Source organism: Scedosporium apiospermum, assembly GCF_000732125.1.
Source record: "Scedosporium apiospermum strain IHEM 14462 chromosome Unknown SEQ_SAPIO_0055, whole genome shotgun sequence".
NCBI lineage: Eukaryota > Fungi > Ascomycota > Sordariomycetes > Microascales > Microascaceae > Scedosporium > Scedosporium apiospermum.
Genome location: NW_015971756.1, coordinates 505234 through 529959, shown reverse-complemented (window position 1 = coordinate 529959; position 24726 = coordinate 505234). Strand labels below are relative to the sequence as shown.

The following is a 24726-nucleotide window of genomic DNA, read 5'->3' as shown; positions in this document are numbered from 1 at the left end:
TTTTGCTTAACCTACCGTCGAAAGCCCTTCCATGGGGTTGCCGCCTGCGCACGGCGTAGCCATTCTCTCATATTTGTTGCCGTTTCTTCCCGTCCGAACCTGCATGGTGGTCAACCTCCCGTATCTACGTGTAATGAGGGTTGGATGATGTTGCAGTTGTGCCCACTCCATCCACAGGCCGAGAATGGATGTGTCTGCAAGAGTGAATGCAATTTTACGCAGCGGGCCCCCCCTAGCCTGACCGGGCCAGGCTCGGAGGACTAGGAAATCCCCGCATGGAGCAACAGCGACAGGGCTCTCCTAGGATCGATCAGTGCAAGTCAAGCATTTGCGCCATTCTGTACAGACGGCAAAGTGGTCTTTTGCAAGTTACCATCTCGTAGAGATGTGATTGATCAGTCCTCCATACTCTTTCTGCAGCCCCGAGGTCGCCGGTCGAGAGCCCCTGTCACACGTGCAAAGTTGGCAAAACCTCCGCTGACATGCAACTGCAAATAGTACGCACAAACCGGAAGCGTACGACAGAACGAGAACGGGACGCTTGAATTAAACAATTACACTAATTTACTCCATGAGATCTCGGTTCACGATATGCTCGACATTCCCTTTTCCCGTGAGGAGCTCTCTGCGCGTATACTAATCACACTAGGCTAGGAGAGGCATATTCTGTTTGGAGCTAACTATAGCGTGCACTGCACATCTCCATTTATAGTGTGTGTTTTTTTGGAGTGATGGCATGGTCGAGCCGATTAAACTGGCCTGTGATTGGGAGAATCAATTCACCCAAGCCTGTGAGTAGAACATCGACCAGTCCATGTACCATCAAAGTACTCGAGAGTTGATCGTTCGCCAACATAGGTCTTGTGAAGTTGTTCCGTTCACAACACGCGTGGAGTGCGCCATCAGTTTTAAACTCGAGGCAGGTGTCAGAAGGTAGATCCGTTTTACAGAGGTTGGATGGTACCGTCTCCGGCACCTTCACCACGGCCAACTCGTACTATTGTTGCTCCGTCTTCCGGCAGCCTGACAAGCTCAACTCCCTGTTGTCGTCGCGTTCCCCTGAGGCAAGCCAGAGTTGCATTTACACGCCCTCCATGACCCGCTCGCTTACACCCCTCCCAGAACACCGATGATACTGTAGGTTTACCTGTACATATGTCTGGCTTCGAATTCGTTTTTCCCTTCTTCTTTTCCTTCGACGAGTCAAATGTACAGTTGCAGGATTGCCGGCAAACTGAATCACTCCCATCTAGTTCGTTGGCGTCGCAGTTTCTGTATTGTTCTTTGATGAACTCCCAGTAGCGGCGGCAATCACGGCGCGCCGTCTCGCCTCCATGGAGCCATTTCGATGCTCCTCTCATACGCCCACCCACCACACGCAAACGCACACACACACTCGCACAAGACATGCGCATACGCACCCACACGCTAATTTTTATCTCACACGCCCACTGTCACTTTTCACGCCCACACACTCCCACACTTCCCTTCCTGTACTCTCTGACTAGCAAAGGGGCTTGCCTACATGACATTACATTACATTGATGTACACGGCGTATGGACACCTAGCTAGCCCACCAATGCATCCCTGTGGATTCCAGGTACCTCGCCGTATGTACGTACTGTACCTTGCGCACACATTTCTCGACTTTTGCCATCGAGGTCGCTCTCTTTTACAGTCCCAGGTATTGGCATGTAGTTTAGTTGTTTAAAGAAACGCCGTCTTAATGCAATGGGTCCATGGCGCTTCCCTTCCCGACTCCAGTCTGTCCGCAATAGCTAGCCCGTCCGGGTTTATATATCCTTGCTCTCCCCGGACTTCTTGTCCTTAAACATCTCGATCACTAGCCGATTCACCCATCAACCTTCTCTCCCGCTTGCCCTTTCCCGCCAGTCCCTGCTCACTCTAAGACCGATTGGTCTTGGCAATGGTCTGGCTTTCTTTGGATCTTGTCAGTTTCCTTTGCCTGTACATTACGTCCTTGTGTTTGCTGGTTGTTTGCCTCTCCGGTATATGTCAGATGCTGGCTGGTGTTGAGACATCACATCTTCTTTCACACTCTCGTTTATTGTTTTGCGTACTTTCCACAAAGCCCATGCTCATCGAGACCCTTCTCCTCAAAGCACTCGCCCATCCTTTTACTATAACAGCTCTCCAAGCAACAAAAGAGCCTCCGCGGCTTTCTATCTACCTACCTTCCCTACCTAGAGGACTGTGACCTGGAAGCATAGTGTTACTGCTTCCTAGTGTAGTGACTCTCAAAATATATTGAGAACTACATCCTAAGTGGCAAACCCATATTTCCCATAGAACTCCAGGGAATAAGGACCACCTCCCACACTTTTATAACCCATATACGCCCACACACTCTCTCGTCGATCCAGCTCGGCATTCGGTCTCCGCTGCTTTCCAAACGTCTTCAAAATACGGCCTCGACACTTCTAGGCCTCCTTGCGGCTTGTAGCGTACCGACCCAACCATCCCATTCTAGGGTTGCCCCGGAGGCAAATAGGAGGGAAAGGGGACGAGCCCATCAACCGAAATTATATCCACTCCAAAGTCTTTTCACAGGAAGAGCGCCTCTTGCTCTCAGACCCACCAACATCATATACAAACCCCCCCGGCCAAGTCTCCTTTCCGATTATAAGGGGTCCCAACTGGAAAGGTAGAGAGAATAGGAACAACTGAAGAACACTTCTACAGAGTTTCTTCCAGGGAGCTTGAGGGAGTAAAACCTCTTTGCTCCTCGACTGTTGTTGCCTTTCTTCCAACCTCCGTTTTCCAAGCTTTCTCCCCCTCTTCTTCACCTGTCGTACAGTCCAACGTACAACGCCGTCTTACGACTACATATCGAGACCGTGACCTCAAACCCGAGCCTCCAAGTATGGCATTCAAAATACTTTTCGGCCTAGTCCAGTTGGATTTCGACTTTGTTCAGTCAACAAAGTTCTGGATCTACGTTTTCTGGATTACGTGGTACGTTCTTTGTGTCCTGGTTGTATTCCATCTTGTCTAACCTAGTCTCCAGGCTTTGGCGATATGTACGCCTTTTTGGCAATGTCATCAGCCACTGGCGTTACAAGTCCAAACCCATCCCCAGCAAGCCAACGCTCACCTCTGATGATGTGACGGTCATCATTCCAACTATCCACAATGTGTTCGAGGAGCTACGAAAACCACTTTTAAGCATTCTTGCCTGCAACCCAGCTGAACTGATTCTGGTAACTCCAATTGACAAGTACGATGGTCTCAGGAAGCTCGCTGGCTCGCTTGGCTATGATAACATCCAGGTTCTCTATACCCCAATTGCCAACAAGCGGCTGCAAGTGTGTGAAGCACTGCCCAGAGTCCGGACGAAGATTACAGTCATGGCAGATGACGACGTGACTTGGCCTTCAACCATGATGCCTTGGCTCCTTGCTCCTTTCGAGGATCCTCGCATTGGTGGTGTTGGAACTTGCCAGCGAGTCACCCGCATCTGGGAAGGCCCCTGGAGCGCTCGCATCTTTAACTGGCTTGGGGCAGCGTATATCGAGCGAAGGAACTTTGAGATTTCGGCGACGCACAACATTGACGGCGGCACATCTTGCATGTCGGGCAGGACCGGCGCATACCGCTCCGAGATCCTCTCGAGCCACGATTTCCTCGAGGGCTTCAAGACGGAGAAGTGGGGCAGCTACATCCTCAATGCGGACGACGACAACTTCGTAACTCGATGGCTAGTGAACCATCAGTGGAAGACGTGGGTTCAGTATCACCCGGAATGCGAGATCGAGACGACGCTCGAGAACAGCACGAAGTTTCTGTACCAGTGTTCGAGGTGGGCAAGAAGTAACTGGCGAAGCAATTACACTAGCCTCTTTCGGGACCGCTACGTCCTCACGTAAGTGATTAATGACTCCACCCCCTGCGGACCCTTTCCCATCTGGCCTAATGCTAACCCTTTGATCTACTAGTCAACAACCCTGGTGTACCTATGCCCTCCACCTCACGACGTTCTCATCCCTGTCCTTTGCCGTTGACCCTTTACTTGTGTACTCGCTATGGCGAGCCACTGGAGAATGGGACATTGAGAATCGGAAGCGAGTAGTTTTGGCGCAGCTCGTTTTCATGTTCTGCTTCGTCAAGGTCGTCAAGCTGATCGGCCTCTTCCGCCGAAACCCCAGCGACGTGATGTTCCTACCTGTCTCGATTATCTTTGGCTACTTCCACGGATTAATCAAGATCTACGCGCTCTGCACGCTTAATATGGTACGGCCAACTGACGGAGAGCTAATTCACAGGCTTCGTATCGACCTCATGAGCTTTTCGAGTGCTAACACAAATTCTAGACCTCTTGGGGAAGCCGAGCTGACGCCGATGCGAACGACAACGTCCGTCTGACACCACGTCCCAAGCGAGCCTCGAGTCTTACGACTCCTCCTGGTCGGGGCCATCTCATCCGCTACCAAGACGAGCGAACGCGTTCCGAAAAGACCTCGAAGTGGCCTATCGCCCGAACGGAGAAATGCGACGGGGAGATTGTCAACGAAAAGACGCCTCTATTCTCGCCGCCTAATTAAAGAAGGATTCGGATGGCCCGTACCTCGACGAACGGGTTTCGAGCTAGCACGAGCGATTTCAGCCCTTCTACATGACTGCACATGACCAACGAAGATTTGCATTTTCAGTTACCTCTTCACGAAATACTAAATTGACGACGTGATGAACAAACAAATGGCGACAGGGACTTTTTTTTTTCCTCTTTCTTTTTCCGTTATTTCCTCTCTCTCTCTTCTTCAGCTTTGGAGCTTCTCTAATTCTCAGGAGATTCCTCATTTTCTCCTCTCACCCCCTCTCTTTTTTATATTGATACGTTTTATTCATCGTCTGTTACTTGGCCTGCTCTGGCCGTAGCTGGCCATTAATGTTGCATCTGGAGCAGGGGGAAAGGGAAATTAAAAAAAGTGCCAGAAGGCTTGGCATCGAGGGTCTATAGAAAGGGTCTTCGGATGGTAAAAGTTTCGTCTTTTTTTTTTTCTTCTTTTTTTTTTGGTGCTTCGACTTTTTGTCCGAATTTTTCTTTTTTCTTCGTTTTCTTTTTCCTTGGTCACATTTTCTTCTCAAAATGGTGAGAAGCGGTTCGGTTATGAATACAGACGGAAGGGTTAAGGCAAGAGTCAGGCTACATTACATGCAAGGTGAAATGCATAACGAGGCCATCGAGTCTCTGGCGGGTTTGTGTCAGACCTCAATGACGTCCTGTTCCCAATCGTGCCTTCTTGATTGTATTGTTGTCAATTGGACCATATTACGTCACTCAGTAAAACGACGGCGATTTCCGGATCATTAGTACGCCCCAGAAACTGATCCTTCTGAAAAGACGTCTACTTCGTAGTCCTAAAATATCATTCGGGTGTAAGAGGATTGGTGTACGAAGTAGAAGAATTTTTAAGCCAGTCGCTCATTGTGTGATGATGTTGGGTGTGGTCAATGCCCTCTTTCAAGTTTCTCGGCCTCGAATAGGTGGAGATTATTTAGTGTGGCCGGAATAGGAAGTACAATCATCGGTCGAAAAGAGAGACCTGACCAATGAATCGAAGGAGATGTCAGGACTTCGAATTAAGTCTACACTAGCTGAGGCGAGATGTTCAATGAGAATCGAAGCCTCATATGACCGTGGCAGGTGACAGACGGGAAGCTAGGAAGGTCCTGTGGAGCCACGCCCTTTGCGGGGACGGCAACGAGACTCAAGGATATACGAGTGTACTGAGTACGATGGCGAAAAAGAAAGGTAATTTGATGATCCACGGCCCTTCTAGACGCGGCCCATGGACACCACGATCTCGTACAATCGACGCTTCATTCTCCCATTAGTCGACCGAACCAAGACCTTCCTGCAGGCAGTACCGAAATTGGATTCATCACCCTTTGCCCCTTGATAGACAGCATTCCGTGGATCTTTGACCTACCAGCATGAGCAGTTTTTGTTTCCGTTTCTGCGGACTTTGTGGATGGGGGCTTTAGGTTTATTTGATGTCGATGCATGCACATGAACGCCACCGGCAAGATATTGAGACAGCAACAAGCTACCTACCCTAGTGATTCGGGATTTAGAGTGGAGACTATTCTGCATCGTGTACATTATATCTCAGGGAAGGCCTGGCCACTTCTGTCGAAAGGCGGCGGATGTTGCAGTGCTTTCTAGAAGAGTGCAGGGATGATGTGTGATTTGATCGTTGCAGAATCATTGAATCGTTTGATATTTCATATGAAATATCAAAAGTGTTATCACCCCCTTGACGATAATTGTGGAGGAAACAGCGCGGGGGGCTTGACATGAAAGCCTGGGGTCAATCTCGGAAATAACGTTATTAGCGTCGAAGGCAAAGCTATGATAGGGTGTAGCGTAGCCGATATGCAAAGACGGGGCTTGCTGTAGGCGATAAGAGAGGTTCAAATAGTCGAGAAGCGTGATTTTTTGGGGGCGTGTTTTTTTCCCTTTCATGGCGTCTTTAGATTGCGTCCCTTGCCAGGTTGACCCTTGTTCGGCGATGGAGGTTGAGGCTCGGACGGGGGGGGGCATGGAGCGACGATCCGTGGCCCGAGGTCGACCGCTTCCGCGTCCGGGGTTGGTCAGGCTAGGGCAGGGGAAAGGCTCAACCCACCCCACCTGAGTGATCGTCGATGACGGGATTGGAGAGGGGGCAGGCAAATGGCAACGGAAGGGGCAGGAAAAAAACAATAACCAAGACAAGCACAGGGATGCCGGAGAGATGCGGGGAAAGGGGCGGGCGGAGATGTGCCAGGAAAGAGCATGAATCATACTACTAGTGTACGAAGTACTTACAAGTAGTTTTCGATATGCAGAAGGTGGATGGAGGCAGGAAGGAGAGCACTTGAGGGGCTTGCTTTGGTTGAGCTAAGGTCGGCGAAGTACATTGCTTTTTAGATGAGCTTGATTCGAGGCAGAAGCATTAATAGAAACATGGGCCTTTCTTGCCTCGAGGTATTTTCTGCGCCGCTTGAACGAGAGACTGGCCCGCGATGAAGAAGAGATACACGTTAGGGTCCGTACATTTTGTACCAGCTGAATCAACGCCGTTGAGAAGCACGGCAGAGGCACAGCAGGCGACATGAGGAAAGTACGAGCTGGCAAGCCAACCCCTGCTTCTGTAATTGTTCCCCGTTCACACTCGAAACTACCTTGACCCTGCTGTTGGGGATTGCGTAAGAAGGTGAGATGCAGCTTCGACTTTTGTCGTCGCCAAGCCAACATTGGCGACCTACTTCACAGAACGCCTCAATTGGCAATGGAGCACCTCGAAAATTATAACACCCGTGACTCGAGAGCAGGTCCACGGTCCGGCATATCAGAGGGCCCTTTTCTGCTTCACATGTGGTTCTTGGGTCAAATGGCGATTGTAGGAACTCCACTCGACGCCACTAAAGGTCCAGATGAGGGGTTTTACGCATTGCTGAATTCGCAGATACGCAATTTCTAATGTAGAGCTCGTTTCAAGGAGCTACGGCGGGCAGGCTGCTTCTTGCCTTTTCCCTTCTTCTGCTTCTTTTGATTTCCTTATTTTGCTTTTCTTCAATGTTTTCTTTTTTCGGTCATATTTGCCCTACCCTGCAAGGATGATTTGTATGCGGATATGTTGCGCAGTGGGGTGGAGTCAATTGACACTAAGAACGCAAACTGGACGGAAGTATCGTGCGAGTCTGAGCAAGGCGTCCAGGGGTCTGCGGGGGTTGTAAGCTCACGGCAAGGGGACATCGACTGATCAATTGATCTACTTCGTGGGGATATACTTCTCTCTAATGAGAGAAAGTACTGCAGGTTGCATCTGCAAAGAAATATGCTTGATGAATCACGGAAACATGTCAAAGTTATGGCATGAATTCATCAACAAATTCATACGACTTTCGTACTTCTTCTTGACTGCATGCGCTTGCTGAAGGTGGTATTAGTTGTGTGTGTGTGTGTGTGTGTGTGTGAGAGAGAGAGAGAGAGAGAAACGTCAAACTGCGCCAAGCCGATCTTTCCTCGATCAATATACTACGAACTAATTACTTCGTGCAAAGCTTCGAGGCAACTACAACCATTCACCGTCGCCTCAAGCCATGACCAGTGTGGCAATAAATGCGAGGGCGCGTGGCAGCTCGCCTTATTTGATGTTTGGCCCGACCACACAGACATCGCTGACTAGGAATAGGACAAGGATAACGCCAGGCCAGGCTACTCCTCCTGTTCTCGACGCTAACGGGATCGAGGGACGATCATTTGAAGCATGATGACGGGCATGGGTTATTAGAAGAAGCTTGGACAGGGCACGGACTCTCACTGGTGTGCGTGAGCATCCTAGTTCAAATTGATTATTGAATTTTGTCGACCAAAAGGTGACCGACGAGGCCGAGGCTCCGATGTGAAAGTTACTTGTATGTGCCACTCAACTCGTGATGCTTACTTCGTACTTAAACTACTAGTCTACAAGTAGGAGTATGGCGCATGTTGACAGCCCTACCGCATTGATATTTGAATCGATGTACAAATAATACTTGATCAAGATACGAGGCCGAGTACGAAGTATTGTTTGTTTGATCCTACCTACCTTGACGTGGCTTTCCAATCTCACTCCCAATCTCTCTTCGAAGTATCTTCCGTCAGATTGAGCTCCTCGCTTACTTTGTACGGATCCATACAGATCCATTATCAATTGATTTGAGAACTCGCAGTAGCACCTTGGTCAGGATATTCCTCCGTACTGATGCTACGATGGCCCTGAGCTAGCAGGCTGCTACACTAACGCCAGCCTGCCCACTGTGACCCACGAGCTAATGCACCTCGCGGCGACTTGCACTAGTTACTGAAATGCTGTAAGTCGGAAGTATCAACGAAGCCCTTCGAGTCGAATGAGCAGACTGTACTTTTATTGTGTAGCACCACGTTGAAATTATGCTTCAACGCTCAATATGGAATGCTCTACGCCAATTGCCAATTCCAAGGTATTTTGCTAGGGCCCAAGGGCAGTCAACGGGTTTTTTTGATCCATCTCAATTCTAATTTGCAATCTTACGACCACAACATCGGCGTCCTTGATGATGCTATCCGCTAGATTTCATCGGGCTATCGAGTCGCGACATGGTGCAACTATGCACTGTGATCGGATGAACAATGCATCAACTTCCGAGTCTAGAAACAGACATGTAGACTTTTATAACAAGTGTGAAAAAAAAGGGACCTATTACGATTGGGCGGCTTTGTGTGGGTGTGGTTATGTGGATGTTAAAATCTTAGGACCGGCACGCGCTTAGCCCCTTCCTCTCGGACCTGCGTCTGCACGACGCACTAAATGGTTATCCATGTCTCATAGTGTGGCCGGCTGTTCTGTTTGGGTGTCGTGCTTGGGTAAGACCACACCAGATTCGCTAGGACATGGATGGGTCAATTGATTGATGGATTCGATCCGATGACACTCCCCTCCAACAAGCACATGCTAAATTTGATTGATCTGTTCTTCGTGGCTTGCGCCTGCCACGAGTCGCAAGAGGTATCACCAGTAGTACCGTACGAAGTACCTCTGTACCATTGTCTTTAATGTTGTCACAAACTCGGGTGGGGAAGGCGCCGGCCGGAGCCCTCGAGTCGCATGTACGAAGTGGAAAGGGCGATGGACGGCTTGTGGAGTGTGGACTGATTCCGGATGCGGATGAGCAACATTGGAGAACGGCAACCGTGACCTGGCCGGCAAGCCGGTCGTACCTCGTAAACTGGGAAGGAAGGAACATGAACGTGCAATTGATTTGATGAGAATGATTTTCATCATGTCTGGGCCAAGTCGCACTGACACATGTCGTCCCCGAAGTGAGATCGCTGCATTTGATTTTTGTAACGAATACGACTGATCAATCCTGGACTCCGTCAAGGAACGGCTCTCAGGTTATCGACATAGGGCAGCGGATTGATGTCCCACTTGATTAAATTCCTCGGCGTCTCTCTTGTTCCCTCGCCGAGGTACCGTTTCAATTTCGGACCCTGCTACGGTATCAATTCTTTTGCTGCACTATCCCACACGGAGAAGTCCAGAGCCAGGCACCAGAGGATTCGATTCCTTGTGTGAAAAATCTTAATTATCTGCAAGGGCTCCTCTTCTATTTTGTTTCTTTTTTTCTCCGCCAGGCCAGACACAGCCCCGACTAGGATGGCACTGACGGCAAGCCACATGAACTGATAGTCATTACACTACACTAGTCTGCTTAACCTACTGGTAAGCTCCGGGCTTCGGTGAGAGACCGTTCCGGGGTTTGTTAACGGATTCCGGCGTTCCTTTCCACGGGCAATTTGAGGAAACGGATATGGAAGGTCGGTACAGCCGGAGTCATTGGGATGTTCGGTCCGATTTACACAACTACCGGGCGGTCTTCTTACTTCGTACACCTCGCTCCACTGCGTTCTCGACAGAGCGAGCGAGACGGCTTTTTTTGTCTTTGCTCACTTATCATATTTTTTTTCTTCTTCCCATCAGGCTATGCCCACGTCCGCCCGGCCGTCTCTTCCACCCGGAGAGGAGCCAGGTGAGGAGCCTTTTCAGATAAAATGCCGCGTAATGTCACCTTGCGACCCTGCAACGCACCAGGCATATCAATATTAGTGGCGTGTGGGGGCAGCCGCCGGCCCGCATCGTATCTTTGAGCCCCTCTGAAAAGTATTTTTTTTTGTTCTTTTATCCATCTTGGTGTGGGCTGCATACGCCTCCAAGTCCCAGAACTAAGCATTACGTACAGCGTACATTTCGAAGGACGCCGATTACACGGGGGCTCTGCCGTGCCAGGTGGCTCTTTCAATGCAATGGGGGCTGCACCCTCGTACGCTATAGGCGACGGGGCCTTACAATGACCTGAATCACTTACGATTTGCTCCAGTCAAGACGGAGATGAGGTGAGATTGAGACAATACCATTAATGATTGTGGGCGAGCAGATTTAACAATCAGGTTTTCTAACCACTAAATACGAGCCCTCCTTCAATTCGGCCTACGAAGATAGTGGTTACTTCTACCATCCGATGCCCTCCACTTCTCTCCCCGCCCTTCCAAAAATGAGAACTGACCAGTCTCAAAAACGGAATAGGTCGAGTTGAGGAGAGGGAGGTGAAGGCGAACAACTGCATGGGCAATCACCAATTGCATATTGCCCAAAGGAGGTGATACTGATGAGCCAATGCGAAGTGTCCTATCTCTAACGGCCTGCGACTTTCAATTGAGGCTTGGCTTGCAAGTGAGATCAAAGCCCGTCATCCAGTGACGTCTCTCCCATACCGAGATATCACACACACTCGCGCACGCCGTCCACTATCACAAGGTGGGATGTGCATATGCGGGAGACACTACGGCACATTGCACACCTATCAAAGGCCAAAGACGTTTGAAGTTTCTCGTCCTCGACAGCGAAACCTCCCGCGACTTCAAGTGAGGTAGTGGTATTTTCAGCTTCAACCCAGAGATCTGCGCTTCTCATCGCCGAGATGTGAGCATATCGTTTCTCATTTTTATGTATGACGGTTTTGTGAAAGAAAGAAGTCATATGAGAAAAAAAAGAAAAGATGGACCGGCAGGAGAGGGCAGGCTTAGTTTGTCGTGGAAACGCCACGTCTTCCAGCCAAAATGTCTCCACTCAGCCTGCATTTCAAAGAATCTTAGAGAGCAAGTGTAGCTCAATCGTGTCACGGAGAATGTTGCAGAGTCGACGGGACGGATTATCAGTGCGACTTTGACGTCGCAAAGCAGCGATTCTCTCTCGACTTGTTCGTTCATTTCTTTCTGGTTTCACCCCCGCACATGTTTAAATGCTGATGCTACTGTGAGGCTCCCATGGTTGAGCCTTGTATTTACTCGGAAGTGTGCAGTGTACAGGTGCAGTGTCAGGAGGGCAGCCTGCTACTGGGCGTGTCGAGCTGGCCTGGTTAGCGCCTGGAATGAGACAGAAGTCCATCGTGGCTTTCACTTCGCGAGGGGAAAGGGGAGGGGGTGTGTGAGTGGCCACTATCCCTGTTTGCGGTTAGCGCTGAGCTGGTCTCGAAATTCAGCCGGCCCCTTCACGAGTGAGAGGGTGCGATCTGGCAATTAATCGCGAGATCTATATATATCTGGGGTTCAGCAAAGTGGGCTACTGTGGAAGCAAGTTCAGGCGCCTGGTATGTAAGCCACTACCTACCTCCTCCTCGTAAAAACCGGGTTGGTGCTGTGATTGCATCTAAGCACACTTGGCTAGAAACGAGATGACCTGCCTCTCCTTGATGCCGTGGAACTTGATGGATGGGCTGCCAAGTGCGCAGTCCTGTCACCGTTTTCGTCATTGCCTGTCAATACCTGTCGGTTCATATGAGGTGGGGGTGTATTAGAGGGATGGAGGGCGGGTGTGTGTTATGTGCTCGTGTGGAAAGCTGGAGAAAACGTGAGCGTTGAGGTGGTGTGGGAATCTTGAAACGGAAACCGAAAACTGAAGGAGGTCGAGCTCTGGAGGGTACAAGGGCAGTACATTGCGAAGACCTTCGTGACTTTCGAAGCACCTTGAGGTGTTAATCTGGTATGTTTGGCTAGCTCCGGGCCAAGAACGGCGCTAACTCAACCAAGATCTGGTGCTGGAGCAATGGACCCTTTCAGAACTCGAGGACTCACAGACGTCGGACGGGCCTGCCACGAAGTCGATCATCGCCAGGCATGCTACCTTCGTACACAGGTACAGTACGTGATTATGCCTGGCTCTTGTGACCCTCTCTCGCTCTAGCGTATTTGCGGGCAAGTGTGCGCTACTAACCACGGGGTTGTGAGTGTCTTTGTTACAGGGCATCACTAGCCGCCGATCATAGTTGCTTTGGACCTGAGCGATGCCTAAGCTTGCATTATAATGCTCCTCAGTATGGTTCCGCCTCGAAAGTATGATGAGGCGCTGAGGAACCAGAAAGAGAAGCAACAGGGAACAAACTGGCCCGCGGGCTTTCCCAACGGGAAGCACAGACATCGAAAGCGGGGACGCTCGGTCTTCGCTCCCGGAATGATTTACAAACAGCGAAGCAGTTAAGAGACGCGAGGAGAAGCTACGTGGAGGCTCAACGTTGATATTCCTTTGGCACTAAGGAGCATGCGAAGGGGTCTTCGTGCCGAACAGCAGGAGGTATGCTTTGCCCTTAATCAACCTCGCTCTTGACTCTCCACGCCATGGCTTCAGTGCCACTTATGGAGTAGATATTAGACTATGTATTCCTGGAAATAGGGGATTGCATTGATCCCTCCAAATTCACATCGTGCATCTATTCGCCCGCACAGACACATAGCAACTTGACGTTGACGCACTCACGCTCCCGTTGCCGTTCTCAGGCCTCATGTGAGAGGGCGACCAGGGCCAAGGACGGAACAGCTTGTGTTTTTCTTTTTCTTCTCTCTTCCTTTTCCCCTCTCTCTCCTATTCTGTCAATGGCCGTTGATGGGACAAGCCCAGCGCGAGGGCCAAGTTTATCTTTCACAGCTACACATAGACTAGTTGCGGCTTATTACCTGCTGCGTTGTAAAGGTAAGATGCCTGATCCAATTCCGTATGCTAACATAGAGTGAAAGGGCCAGAGATACTGCATCCATCAAGTGGAATAATATAGGTATGGTCTTGACGTTATATCGGTGCATGCGTGTCGCCCATCCTAGCATCAAGGCCCCTTTCTTCTCGACACGCATGCTTCGAAGTAAGGACAGGCTTGCCCCCTTTCTTACATGCCATGCAGTCCATGCTATGCGTTTCTCGAAGAGGATATGTAAGGCGACGGGAAGGAGAGGGAAGTTTCGAGTAGGAGGGCATTCATGCTTCGAGAATCTTTTCTTCCTCCTCTTCCTACCAGTCATGCTCCTGCAGGTCATGAAGTCTTCCACGTCCAATGATACGAAGTAACAGGACAGACGGGTGGATTTGACCTAGACTTTATTTTGTTTTATTATTTCCTTTTTGGACAAGTCCCATGCGACCAGCAGCACTACCCACCTATCCCCGATAGAGTACAGATGAGGTGTCATCGAACATGAAAGACCCCTTCCCACCCACGAGATTCCTCAAGGGCAGATTGGTCGTTGTTTCATACATGATGCAGGATCACTTGCAGCGCTTCTTCTTCTTTCCAAGGACACCTTGTCCTCGTTCGACTCTCCCACGTCCTATCCCTTGCTCACCCCACACACCCCACACCTTTTCCTCGTTCCCCTTGATCCTTGATCTCCCTCGATGCGCATTTCCACGTCTATCTGTTTTGGGACGTGAAGCCCCAGTCTTATGCAGGTCGGAAGAGAGTTACATAAACGAGGATGCGTGCGCTGTCTCCTTGCTGCGAAGTACTTTGAACATACCGCGAGAGGCGAGGTAGAAAGCGGGGCCAGCAAGAGAGATGCTTGCCCTGGTCCCTTTTGCCTCTTCCGCCTTCCCCCTGGACCACACCTTTGTATCACAGTCACACCGTCGAGCTGAGAAGGTGTGTGAGTGGGTGCCCTTTTGGCTGAACCGTTCTCTTGGGCCTGAGTGCGAGAGCTGAGAGAGCTTGTGATTCTATGAAGGTACTTTGGGATAGGGAGGAGAGTGCAGCAACATGTGCCTTGGCAACATGAGGGAAAGCCTCCATGACATCGACATAAGCGCCATAAGCCCGGGCTCTCGAAACCCGAACAACGAAATCTTCCCGTATAGAGTAGGTTGTTTCCGGCAACCTACGAAGTGGTTCCCGTTACTAACGCAATATCTCGAATTTGAGGGATCAAGATAGGCGAATTCAAGATCTGGATCTCGCTTTCGTTTAAGTCGACGCGTCTCCGCCACCTGCTTCGCTTCTGGCTTCCCCACCCCCATCGTTACGGTTCCATCAGACATGACGCCACGTTTCTCCTTAGGTCTTCAGCTGCGAAGTGTATAAGAGTGGCTTTCTGACTGAGAGTGAGAAATACTGGATTCAAGCGGATTCCGAGGAAAAACGGGGGAAAGCAGGTAAGTCCTTGCTTTGTGGCGTAATGTGCATATACTAGGATACATTCTGTCCCTTCCCTCTCCTCCTTATGATCATGGACATTTCACTTTTCCTCCCTGTTGAGATATCTCTCTTTGCTTCTATGACGTGTGGTCTCGGAAGAGCAGGGGCACTTCTCCGCAGGGAATCCACCTAAACCTCCACAACCCTAACCCCCCATAATGTTCCCCGGAGCTGCAGGTGTTATGTCTTATTAAAGGACAATAGAAGAAAAAGAAAACAAGAGAATATCCGTCCTACAGGAGAGAGAGTATTCGTGTCGGAGGATACTGTTCGTATTATGCAACACGAAGAAAGAAAAAAAAAAAAAGGTACTTGGTCCGAATCTACACACGCCTCGCGTAGCACCACCGGACCAGATGAGAGCAAACGGCAAAGAAGAAAAAGAAGCATTGCCCCACGTTTCCTTGGCGATCGACGACCATGCAGGGTGTTTGTAGCGCGTTCCCGCTTTTCATAAAGTCAGACCGGCGAGGAGGCATGCAAAGATGCAAAGCATGCGGATGTGGGGATGGGGGGCGTTGATGTATATCGCCGGGGGAGACATTCCGGCATAGGGTTGCATGGGAAAGGGGATGGAGGACAGGCTGGCGTACAGGTAAGGGAGTTTGGGTTCTAGACGAGAGAGAGAAGGATTGGGGCCAGGAGGGCATGCGGCTAAGGCCTTCGATGCGAGACGATGCGATGCTACCTTCAGGGTATCAGTTGTGGATGTGGATATGCTTTTGGATTTTTGTTCGTCTTGTTTCTAATTCTTTTTTTTATTTTTATTTTTTTTATTTTTTATTTTTTATTCTCGTTGCTTTCCTTCCAGTTTTCCTTTTCCTTCTCTATGTCCGGGGGTATTAGCCTATGAACCGCCTCATTTCCAGCAAGAATTCCAGAAAGCAAGAAGAAACAAATCAACATCACCAAGGCCATCAAGGCTAAGGCTATCCCCCCTTGCAACCCCGAGTCCTCCCTCTTCTTGCCAGCCCCAGCTCTCTCTTCCACTTCATTCATTTCTCTTCATCCCTTTCTGGCCTCGCTCTCCCTCTCACAGTCGTCGCAATCCTTCCCTCTTCACCATGTCCACCTCTCAACACTGCCCAGCCACCTCCCTCCTCCACTCCTCCACCCTCGAATGGACATAACCCAAAATCTCCACCGCAGCCTCATGCGCCTCCATATCAGTAACGTCAACCTCCAACCCCTTCCTCTCCTCAAAAGCAAACAGCTTCCTCCCCTTCCTAACGCTCCTCGCCTCGCCCTCGTTCCCGCTCCTCGCGCTGAACAAACTCATCCCCGATCCGCTATACCGCCTCTCGACGCTCGTGACGCGCCGCATGTTCTCGTCCTCGCGGCACGAGATGTAAACGGGGATGAAGAGCCGGCCCGTACGCTCGGCGGTCGACTCGATGGCCTTTGCCGCGGCGATTTCGTCCCCGTCCTCAGAATCGACCTCGCTTTCCTCCCACTCCCCTTCTTCATCGTCGAGGGCGCGCGAGTCGGAGGGTTGGGTTTGATTTTTGACGGCGCAGCTTGTTACGAGGATGGTGTGCGTGGCGTTTTCAGGACGTGAGAGGAGGTCCGCTACTAAGGGTGTTGAGGGGCCGTGTTCGCCGTTGGTCCTTTCCGGGCAGGGTGAGGGAGCCGAACACCAAGTCGTGGAAAAGGGGTCAGCTGTTTCCACTTCGGGGGTCGGGGGTAGTGTGGTCCGGCCGGAGACGCTGAGGTTATCGTGGTGGTCGAGGATGAGGGAGCGGTCTACGCCGAGGAGGCGGTGGAGCCATTGGGCTATTGTGAGTTTGCCGACGCCGGGGAAGCCGTTGATCCAGACGAGGGGGCCGGAGGGTTTGGGCGGCCCGTCGAGGTACGGAAGGACCGGGGATGTGGCAGTGGATGAGGTTATGGGGGTTGTGGTCGTCGGGGAACTGTGGGAGGAAGCGGATGAGGACCCGGCTGGTGTTGTGGTGGCGCGGCGGCGGCAGGGAGGTCTGTAGGCGGAGGGTTGAGAGAAGGATGGGTGGCGGCGGTGGAGGCGTGGCGGAGAGGGTAGTGAAGGAGGAGGTGGTGCTGAAGAATGTAAAGTCATCGAGGATGGTTGCTGTTGTTGGTGTGGTGCTGACGAGAGGCGGGTTGATGCTAGGAGTGAGATTGGTTACGATTCCTCATAAACGCAATCGAGGAAAGCTGCCGGAGCTTTCTCCTACTGTAAGATCCAGACTAACAGCATAACATGGAAGGAGAAGGGAAGAGAAGAGAAAGCGTAAGTCGAGTTCGAGGTAAAGCCGAGTTCAAGAAAGCGTTCGTTCTTGAGGAATGGAAAGAGTTAAAAGATGACAGGATACCGAGTCTATCTCTGAAAGTAGCGATCAGAGGAACTGGCAAGGCGGCATGTGTATAGGTTTGAAAAGTATGGTGAAAGTTTGGCAGGTTGATGTGGTGGACAGAGAAACAGGTGAGGATATTCTGAGAGTTTCAATGGCGCCGGTCAACGGACACTTAAAGTTGTGCCCCGATCCGGGAGCTTCCTCTTGTCTTGTCTTCCGGGAAGCAAACAAGCTAAGACAAGACAAAACGCAAACACGCAAGCAAACAGGCACCAGGCTCAGGTTTGACAAACGTCTAGATGCCAAAAGTCAGGAGATGATCCGACGACGGGGAAAAAAAGGTAAAGGAGGGGACCCTTGACGAGCTTGGACATCAACTTTGCCTCTCTATTATATGTTCTTCTGCTTTTCTGATCCTTCTCATCTCCTGCGCCCCCCTTCCCCCACCGGGATGGGCAAGTTGACGCTAAGCTGTGATGGAGGGAAGCGCTACTGCGAGCCCTCCGGGATGGCTTGAAGCCAACGCCAGCTACGAACAGACAGCGGAGATACGGGAGTAAGAGACTAGAGAGAGACACGAATCAACCACGCCTCGATGGATTCGTTGTTTTGTCTCTGCAGTTGTCCAGGCGGGAAAATCCCCCCTTCTCCATTCTCTATTTCTCCAGATGGCGCATTTTCGGATATGAGGAAGGAATCAGTGAATCCACGGGGCGTAGTATTTTCCTAGCTAACAGGGCGTTTGTTTTTTAATATCCCCCTTTTCCGTCTAGTGTTTCTGTTTCCTCCGGGGGTTTCACATCACTGGATCCAGCTCAGTCCTTCTATATTTGGGGATTTGGGCCGGCTTGTTTTATGCGACGTACAATTGCCCGTCTTACTGCTTCTGCCTGGTTCCTAGTTTTGATCCTTTTTAGTGGGAATTGCTCTTAGCATCTTTTTTTGAGTTCCTTCTCACCATGGGACTGCGTGGCTCGGTGGTGTGTTGGTGATGGTGAATTGGTGAAAAGTAGGTGATATTGAGTTTGCCGTCGCCCGCTAACTGGAAACATGATCAATGTCGCAATCGCAATTGCAATCGGACTGTCCTGTCTTTTGTCTTCGGGAGTAAGGGAAATACGTTAGAGTTTTAGCCACCCGCTCAAGGATAGGAAATATGGATATAAGGATGTAAGGAGCGTTTAATGGCCTCTTATCTCCCTGCGCCGTCCAGCCTGAGAGTGGAAGAGGCGGAACTTTGTCGCCATGAATCGGCCTTATTTCCGGCCTTAATCGATATACGCATATCCGGAAGTGAAAGCTTTTTGAGGGATTGATCAAATCAGATTATACGCAGGAGCTCATGGCATGGCCTTGGCTTTTTACACGAACAATGAGGAATGGATCTATTGAAAGCCTCTCGACGCCTCACCCACCCACCTCGACCCTTAATAGTTGAACTAGGATCAACTTAAAAGAAAACTCGCAGCGGGTAACCATATGGTCAGTCTTAGAATCGAAGCTTATGCTGTTTAAAGCCCTCTCTACTCGTGCCAAAGGCCCCCCATCCGAGGCGGTCTAGACTGGGTTATCATTGGAACGGTGAAGTTTGATGGTGTGCTCTCACACACGCATGCCTCATAGAAGGAGGGAGGGAGCCCTACAAAGACTTCGCATTCTAGGATGGACCCCTCAGAGGGTGTTGCCATGGTTGACGCTTGTTGTATCATCGATCATTTCGGAAGGGATGAGCTTCCAAGAGCCATCAATGGTCACATTAGAGGCATCCGATCTTGGATCGACTATTAACTACTACTGGGGCCAAGTTCACGTCAACTGATGTGTGAGAGTGGCACTAAGCCGACACCGCTGTGCTGCCATCGACTCAAGGGAGGGTGTCAAACGGATACTCCGTCGATGTTCCAACATCAAATCAGTATTCGGATTGATTAATTGATCGAATCGACAAACTTTCCTCACTGGGTCCAGCGCCCGTCAGCCAGAAGATTAAAAAAAAAACAGGCCGTACATCCTGAGAGTCTCGGTCGTCTCGGATATATCTTTCGATAATTTATTTCCGATCCGAAGTTTGATCCTTTCAATAGGACGAGTTGTCTTTAAGCTCAGCCTCTTACCCTCCCGCTCGCCTATGAATTAAGAATGTGGTGGCAAAGCGGAGGATCGGGACAAGTTGTCCACGGCAATCGGAATTCGCAAATCAGAAGGGTCCGAGAAGCACGCAGGGACTGATAGTGGTAGAAGAGTACAACGAGTAGATGAATGGGGTGTCGAGCTTGGAATTTCGAGTGCTCCGCCTGTAAGTGAGGACTATCATCAAAGCATAAAGAAACAGACAGGAGAACAGCAACGGAAATGGTCCCCCTGGCTTTCTCTTCAGCCGAAGAAGAAGTTATTACTCTCCTCTAGCGGGACGAGCCTATGGCATCGTCAACCACCCATCAACCATCTTGTCACCTGGAGTAGCACTTGATATTTCCATCCTCTCCCCTATAGGGCTGATGCGTGCGAACCCTGTTTGCTGACCTTCCTCCATTCCCCAAGCCAGCTTTGCTGAGTTACCGAGATGTGACCGAACCATAATCTATCGAGCAGATAACGTGAGCCCGTTAGAAGATATAAATCAACAACATTTTGCGTGACGGGATCCCCGAGGAAGGTTCCCCAACCTGTCGAATTAGGCACAGGCAACATTATTTGCCATCAATCCCTGATGCCTGACTCGGCCCCCCGATGAAGGTGGGCATAAGTCTGAACTTTGGAGGACCCTATTGAACTGGGCGTTCCCTCGGCAAGGCTAATCACAATCTAGTCGCGAGACATCTGAAATAGAATCGATCAGTCCCAGCTGGAAACAGGAAACATCTACACTAAACCAGCAACAGATACCAAAATAAGCCACGCCGAAACTCTAAACCACTCCACCGATGAAACAAGCTTAGAGCAAACAAAACAACTTGCTAAAACCGCAAAAGAAATAGAGAGAGACCTAGGCCCGTATCTCAAATCGCGTTGCCCCGATACGCCCCGTTTCTCCATCCAGCGCCCTTTAATCTTTCCCTAGCTACACTACTATTGAACTAGATCCTGCCTCCAAGATACCGAATATTCTCCTTGACTGCCTCGGTCAACTCGCCTTTTCCAGTGTAGACGTGAGCTACTGTCTGAGGCCACGCGGCGGGGTGCGGCACCGGCAGGTCGACGATGTCGCCCTCGCGGATGTAGCCCGAGAGGAGGAGGGCGGCTAGCACCGGTAAATAGGATCTGGCATACTCCAAGTCTACGGAGACGGTGTGGTGGTCCAGCGTTAGCATTGGAGCACATCAACTTATTTTTGTGTGGGCGTAAGTGATAAGGGGGGGATGGAAAGGAAGGGAGGGGGTATTCCTTAACTTTCGTGACGACCCGGATCATGAAGATAGGAAAAAGAGGCAATTCTGAAGGAAAAAGGGTGGTGGAGACAATGCGAAAAAGGGACTAAGACAAAAAAGGGGGAGGCGAGCAAAAGGGAAAAACAAAGCAGGGCAGTCCTTACGAATCGGCATTAGGTTATTAGAGTTGCGGGGAGGGAGTTTGAGTTCGGCCCCGGCCCCGATCGGTCCCCGCTTCGTCCTTGGCGAAGCCGGAGAGAGCGGTCCAAATCTGACACTCGTCGATCGCCGCCTCTCGCGACCGATGAGCGGCTTCGTGCCGACCGGAGTCGTCGGGCTGTAAGGCCTATTCGCAAGGTCGGCGATTGAAGATCGTCGCTGGAGGGTGTGGCCTTCCGGCGTGGGGTCCGGGATGGTGGCGCGCATCTCGGCGAGGTTGAATTTGCGCTGGATCACGAACGGCTTGCGGTGGTCGTCGCGGGGTCGGACTCTCGCTCTCACGACGATGTCCTCTCCGAACTCGGGACGGTCGGCGGCGGGAGGGTGATCGCCCACTTCTTGTCTTTCCTCCTTAATCGGCGATGCCGGGGTCCAATTTCGTCGGAGGGCGACGGCTTGCACGTATACGTCCGCCGCCTCGAGGTTGCCGAGGTAGACGGAGCCCAGAGACCGGAGGTGCTCGCGGAGCTGGGCGAGTTCTAGATGGATCGTTCCGGGACTGCCGGGCGACTGCTTTAGATCGCCCGAGTGCAGGGACCAGAGCCGGTCTGGGGCACGGTGGTTAAGGTCGAGGGCCTCAGGTTTGGGATGTTTCTTCGGCTTCGGACTTGGCCTCGGTTGGTGGTGCAACGGAGACATCATCTTCGTTGGGTGGTGGGGAGTATACGAATACCCGGCTTGGGTGAAATCTGCGCTGTCCTCCTTTGCTTCGTAGAGGCCGTCCTCGTCTATAGTCTGGAGGTATTCTGACGAATAGTGCAGCACCGGCTGTGCTCGTGGGTGAGGAAGCGAGTTGAATTCGAGGCCGTCAGTCGTAGTTCTAGGAGATGGCGTAGGCGGAGATGCGGATGCGACTGCTCGACGCTTTGCAAAGCTAAAGTCTGAAGTCCAGCCGAGTTCGCGCTTGAGGCGTCTCGATGTGGTTGGGGTGGATGAGTCTATAGTAACGAGGGTTGCGTTCGATTCATGAGCCATGGCCGAGATCTCTGACATTAATAACTGCTGGGGAGGAAATAATACTGAGAGCGGGAACAATGGGAGCACCGGTCGCGAGGGATCACGGAAACGAAGTAGAAAGAAAAAGAAGAACCAAGAGGAGATGGGACCGAAAAAGAAACATGGCGAAAAAGGGGGACACGGGGCCAGGGGTACCGGTAGCCTCTCAAACGCTTTCTTTCGGCAGCGAGCATTGTCATGATACGAGTGATGAAAGGAGATCTTTGCGATTCGCCATCAAAGGAATTCCATGTGTGAAAGAAACGGCCAAGGATATTTAGGGGATCAGGCCAGCTCTGGTCCCATCGTTTTCTACCAACTTGAGAACAGACAAAGAGGGATTTCAGATGGGAGGATTTCAAGCTGCAAACAAAGAGAAACACACAACCGTCATTCCTCGGCTTCCCGCACAAATGTCAAAGGCTGTTCCATGGGATCGATCTGGAGATGTATGACGTACATGATCGCTCGCAGTAGCTGCCCGGGTCCTTTATTTCTTTCCATGGTCATCAGCCGAGAGAAACTCGTGATAAAGCATGTCGAAAGAATTGGAGCTTCATCAAATGGAGGCAAGGATGAAAAACGGGTACGAACTACTCCCTGTCCAAACGTGCGGGCAGATAATTCAGTCTCCGATTGACTATGAAGTCGATAGTTCAGAGCCTTTTTCCCTCCGAGATAAACTCGCGATAAACTCATGATCTATCCAGGCGCGCCCCTCAGTCGAGCTGCTTATGCAGCCGCAGGCTCTCTGTATGGGGGATTATCACCTCTTACAAAAGGGATTCGATAGGTGAGAAACTGGGGGAGAGTCTTCAGAGTAATTTTGCTACAGCCGACCTTCCCAGCCTCTAGAAAGAAGCAATCCAACAGAGTCCCAAGGATGACTGCGTCCTGGACGAGGTTGATCTGTCGCTTCAACATGTCGCAAATGTCAGTCGGCATCCCATCAAACATCTCGTTCCAAAAGGCTCTTTCCGCAACCTCGAATTCATCCGGCATCCAAAACTCTCCGCCAGTGTATTCGCCGGCGATGGTGTGAATGCGACCGAAGCCAACTCCAAATGGAAGTGGAGTGGATAGCTCCCAGTCAATCAAGCCGGTAACGTGGCAATCCTCGTCGATTAAGATATTCACGTCATTAAGGTCATAATGAGTGACCCATAGTGGGAGCTGTTTTAGCTGTTCCAGCTTGTCGAGAAAGCCCTGTAAGTGATGGCGGTAAGGGTCGATATCCTCCAACGGTGATGCCAAGATAGCTTCTAGATGAGGTCGAATGTTGGTCTCAATTGCTTCACCGCTGCTATTAGCGAGCCAGCCTTTAGAGAAAGCGCCTCCCAGGGATTTGTTGATGGCAATGCGGCCTTCGGCACCCTTGCCCGCAACCCCATGGAGCCATATCTTGCCAGGCAGACGAGTAAGGGAATACGCCCAAACGCCTTCATTCAGAAGCTCCTCGCTCTCCAAGGCCGTGGCATCGGGCACAATGGAGCCTAAAGCCTCCCTCGCAACCTTGAATGCGTCGAGGTCGAGTGGCTCGGTGCGGAACTGCTGCGCTATCTCACGGCCATCCGCCAGCGTTAAGAACAGCGTTCTGCTGAACATTCCCTGCATTGGTGGCTTGTCAACTCGCTTTACAGCGCTGCCCAGATGCTCTGCCACCAGCTTCTTTGCCCATTTGACTTGCTTCGTGGGTGTATTCAGCAACTTGGGGAGGTCATTGTCGGAAGAAATTTCCGGCATTATACACAATTTCAGAATGAACAGGCGCACAGAGAGGACACGGAGTTTGGAGGGTTAAGCTCTGACCTGTGAAGTTGAGATGGAAGAGTGCGGCAGAGGGCCAACTTATATATATTTGTTTTCGCTCTGTCGTGGTCCATGGCTCAGCCAATTGGTCCAAGATGCGTCAACCAGGGCTTGTGTAACCTGTGCGACGTAGATCTGTCCCTCCTGGAGTCCTGGGCATATAACAGGGGCATGCGTCGGGGAGATTCGGCTCTCGAGCTCCTGTCTGGAGGTTGCTGCCTAGAGAAACCCGAGATTCGTCAATGTCCGGTTTTACATGTGTGTACGAACGTAGAAAGGCTTGATCAGCTATCAATTGATTTATCTACAGCGAGTGCGAGGGCATTTTAGCTAGTCAAATAATCCACTCTCCGGTTTGTGGTTGGCTTCCTTCCTTTGGATATTCTGTGCCAGAGCGCTGTGGCGAGGGCTTGCTCCTCGTTTAAGTTTTGATTGACGTCTCTCCAATCGTCGAACTGCCTTTGTTCTCGGGTTACGTCGTGTTTCGAGCATCTTGATGAAAGTCTTCGAGTTCTTAGAGTCTTTCAGATTCCGCGCCATGTGCCCGACATGAAATAGGCGAAAGCAGACGTAGCCCTGTACAAATCTCGCCGGCAAGTTTGTGAAAGGGGATCGTTCCCAAGCCTGGCGAGACTACCAGCATTGTCCGCCTCGAGCAGGGGATGTGTCCACAGGGACAAATATACAACTTTCGTACCATCCTCATAAAACCTCGGAGCCCCTCGTGATGCTATGCTATGCCTCTGTGAATCATGCCATTTCCAAGATGTGTTGGAATTAAACTAGATTTTTCGATTGCCTGAAAGCCTTGGACAAGGTCCGGTGATCGAGGGAGTTGTTCGAGATGCTCCGGACGTCCGGGCGGGACTGGGTCTACGCACGTGACGCAATTTCGTGGAATCACTGGGCAGAAAACCGGAGACGTCGTAGAACAATTGAACTTAAGAAAAGAGGACACGGAGCCAGAGCTTCATCCCGGCCATTC

The 24726-nt window shown here is 50.9% G+C and overlaps 2 protein-coding genes and 2 pseudogenes across 2 annotated transcripts; 1 reads left to right on the top strand and 3 right to left on the bottom strand.

The window, feature by feature from the left end:
* Positions 1 to 2885: 2885 nt before the first annotated feature.
* SAPIO_CDS1352 (Glycosyltransferase family 2) lies at positions 2886 to 4563 on the top strand (the record flags this gene model as incomplete). Its single annotated transcript, XM_016784644.1, has 4 exons — positions 2886 to 2977; positions 3030 to 3884; positions 3958 to 4252; positions 4333 to 4563. 4 exons carry the CDS (start codon positions 2886 to 2888, stop codon positions 4561 to 4563), a joined length of 1473 nt encoding a protein of 490 aa, XP_016645760.1.
* Positions 4564 to 16115: 11552 nt separating this feature from the next.
* SAPIO_CDS1351 lies at positions 16116 to 17111 on the bottom strand (annotated as a pseudogene; the record flags this gene model as incomplete).
* Positions 17112 to 20426: 3315 nt separating this feature from the next.
* On the bottom strand, positions 20427 to 21911 carry SAPIO_CDS1350 (uncharacterized protein; the record flags this gene model as incomplete). The annotated part of the gene is made up of 2 exons (XM_016784643.1): positions 20427 to 20626; positions 20882 to 21911. The coding sequence occupies 2 exons, from the start codon at positions 21909 to 21911 to the stop codon at positions 20427 to 20429; spliced, it is 1230 nt and encodes a 409-aa protein (XP_016645759.1).
* Positions 21912 to 22664: 753 nt separating this feature from the next.
* SAPIO_CDS1349 lies at positions 22665 to 23675 on the bottom strand (annotated as a pseudogene; the record flags this gene model as incomplete).
* Positions 23676 to 24726: the final 1051 nt, after the last annotated feature.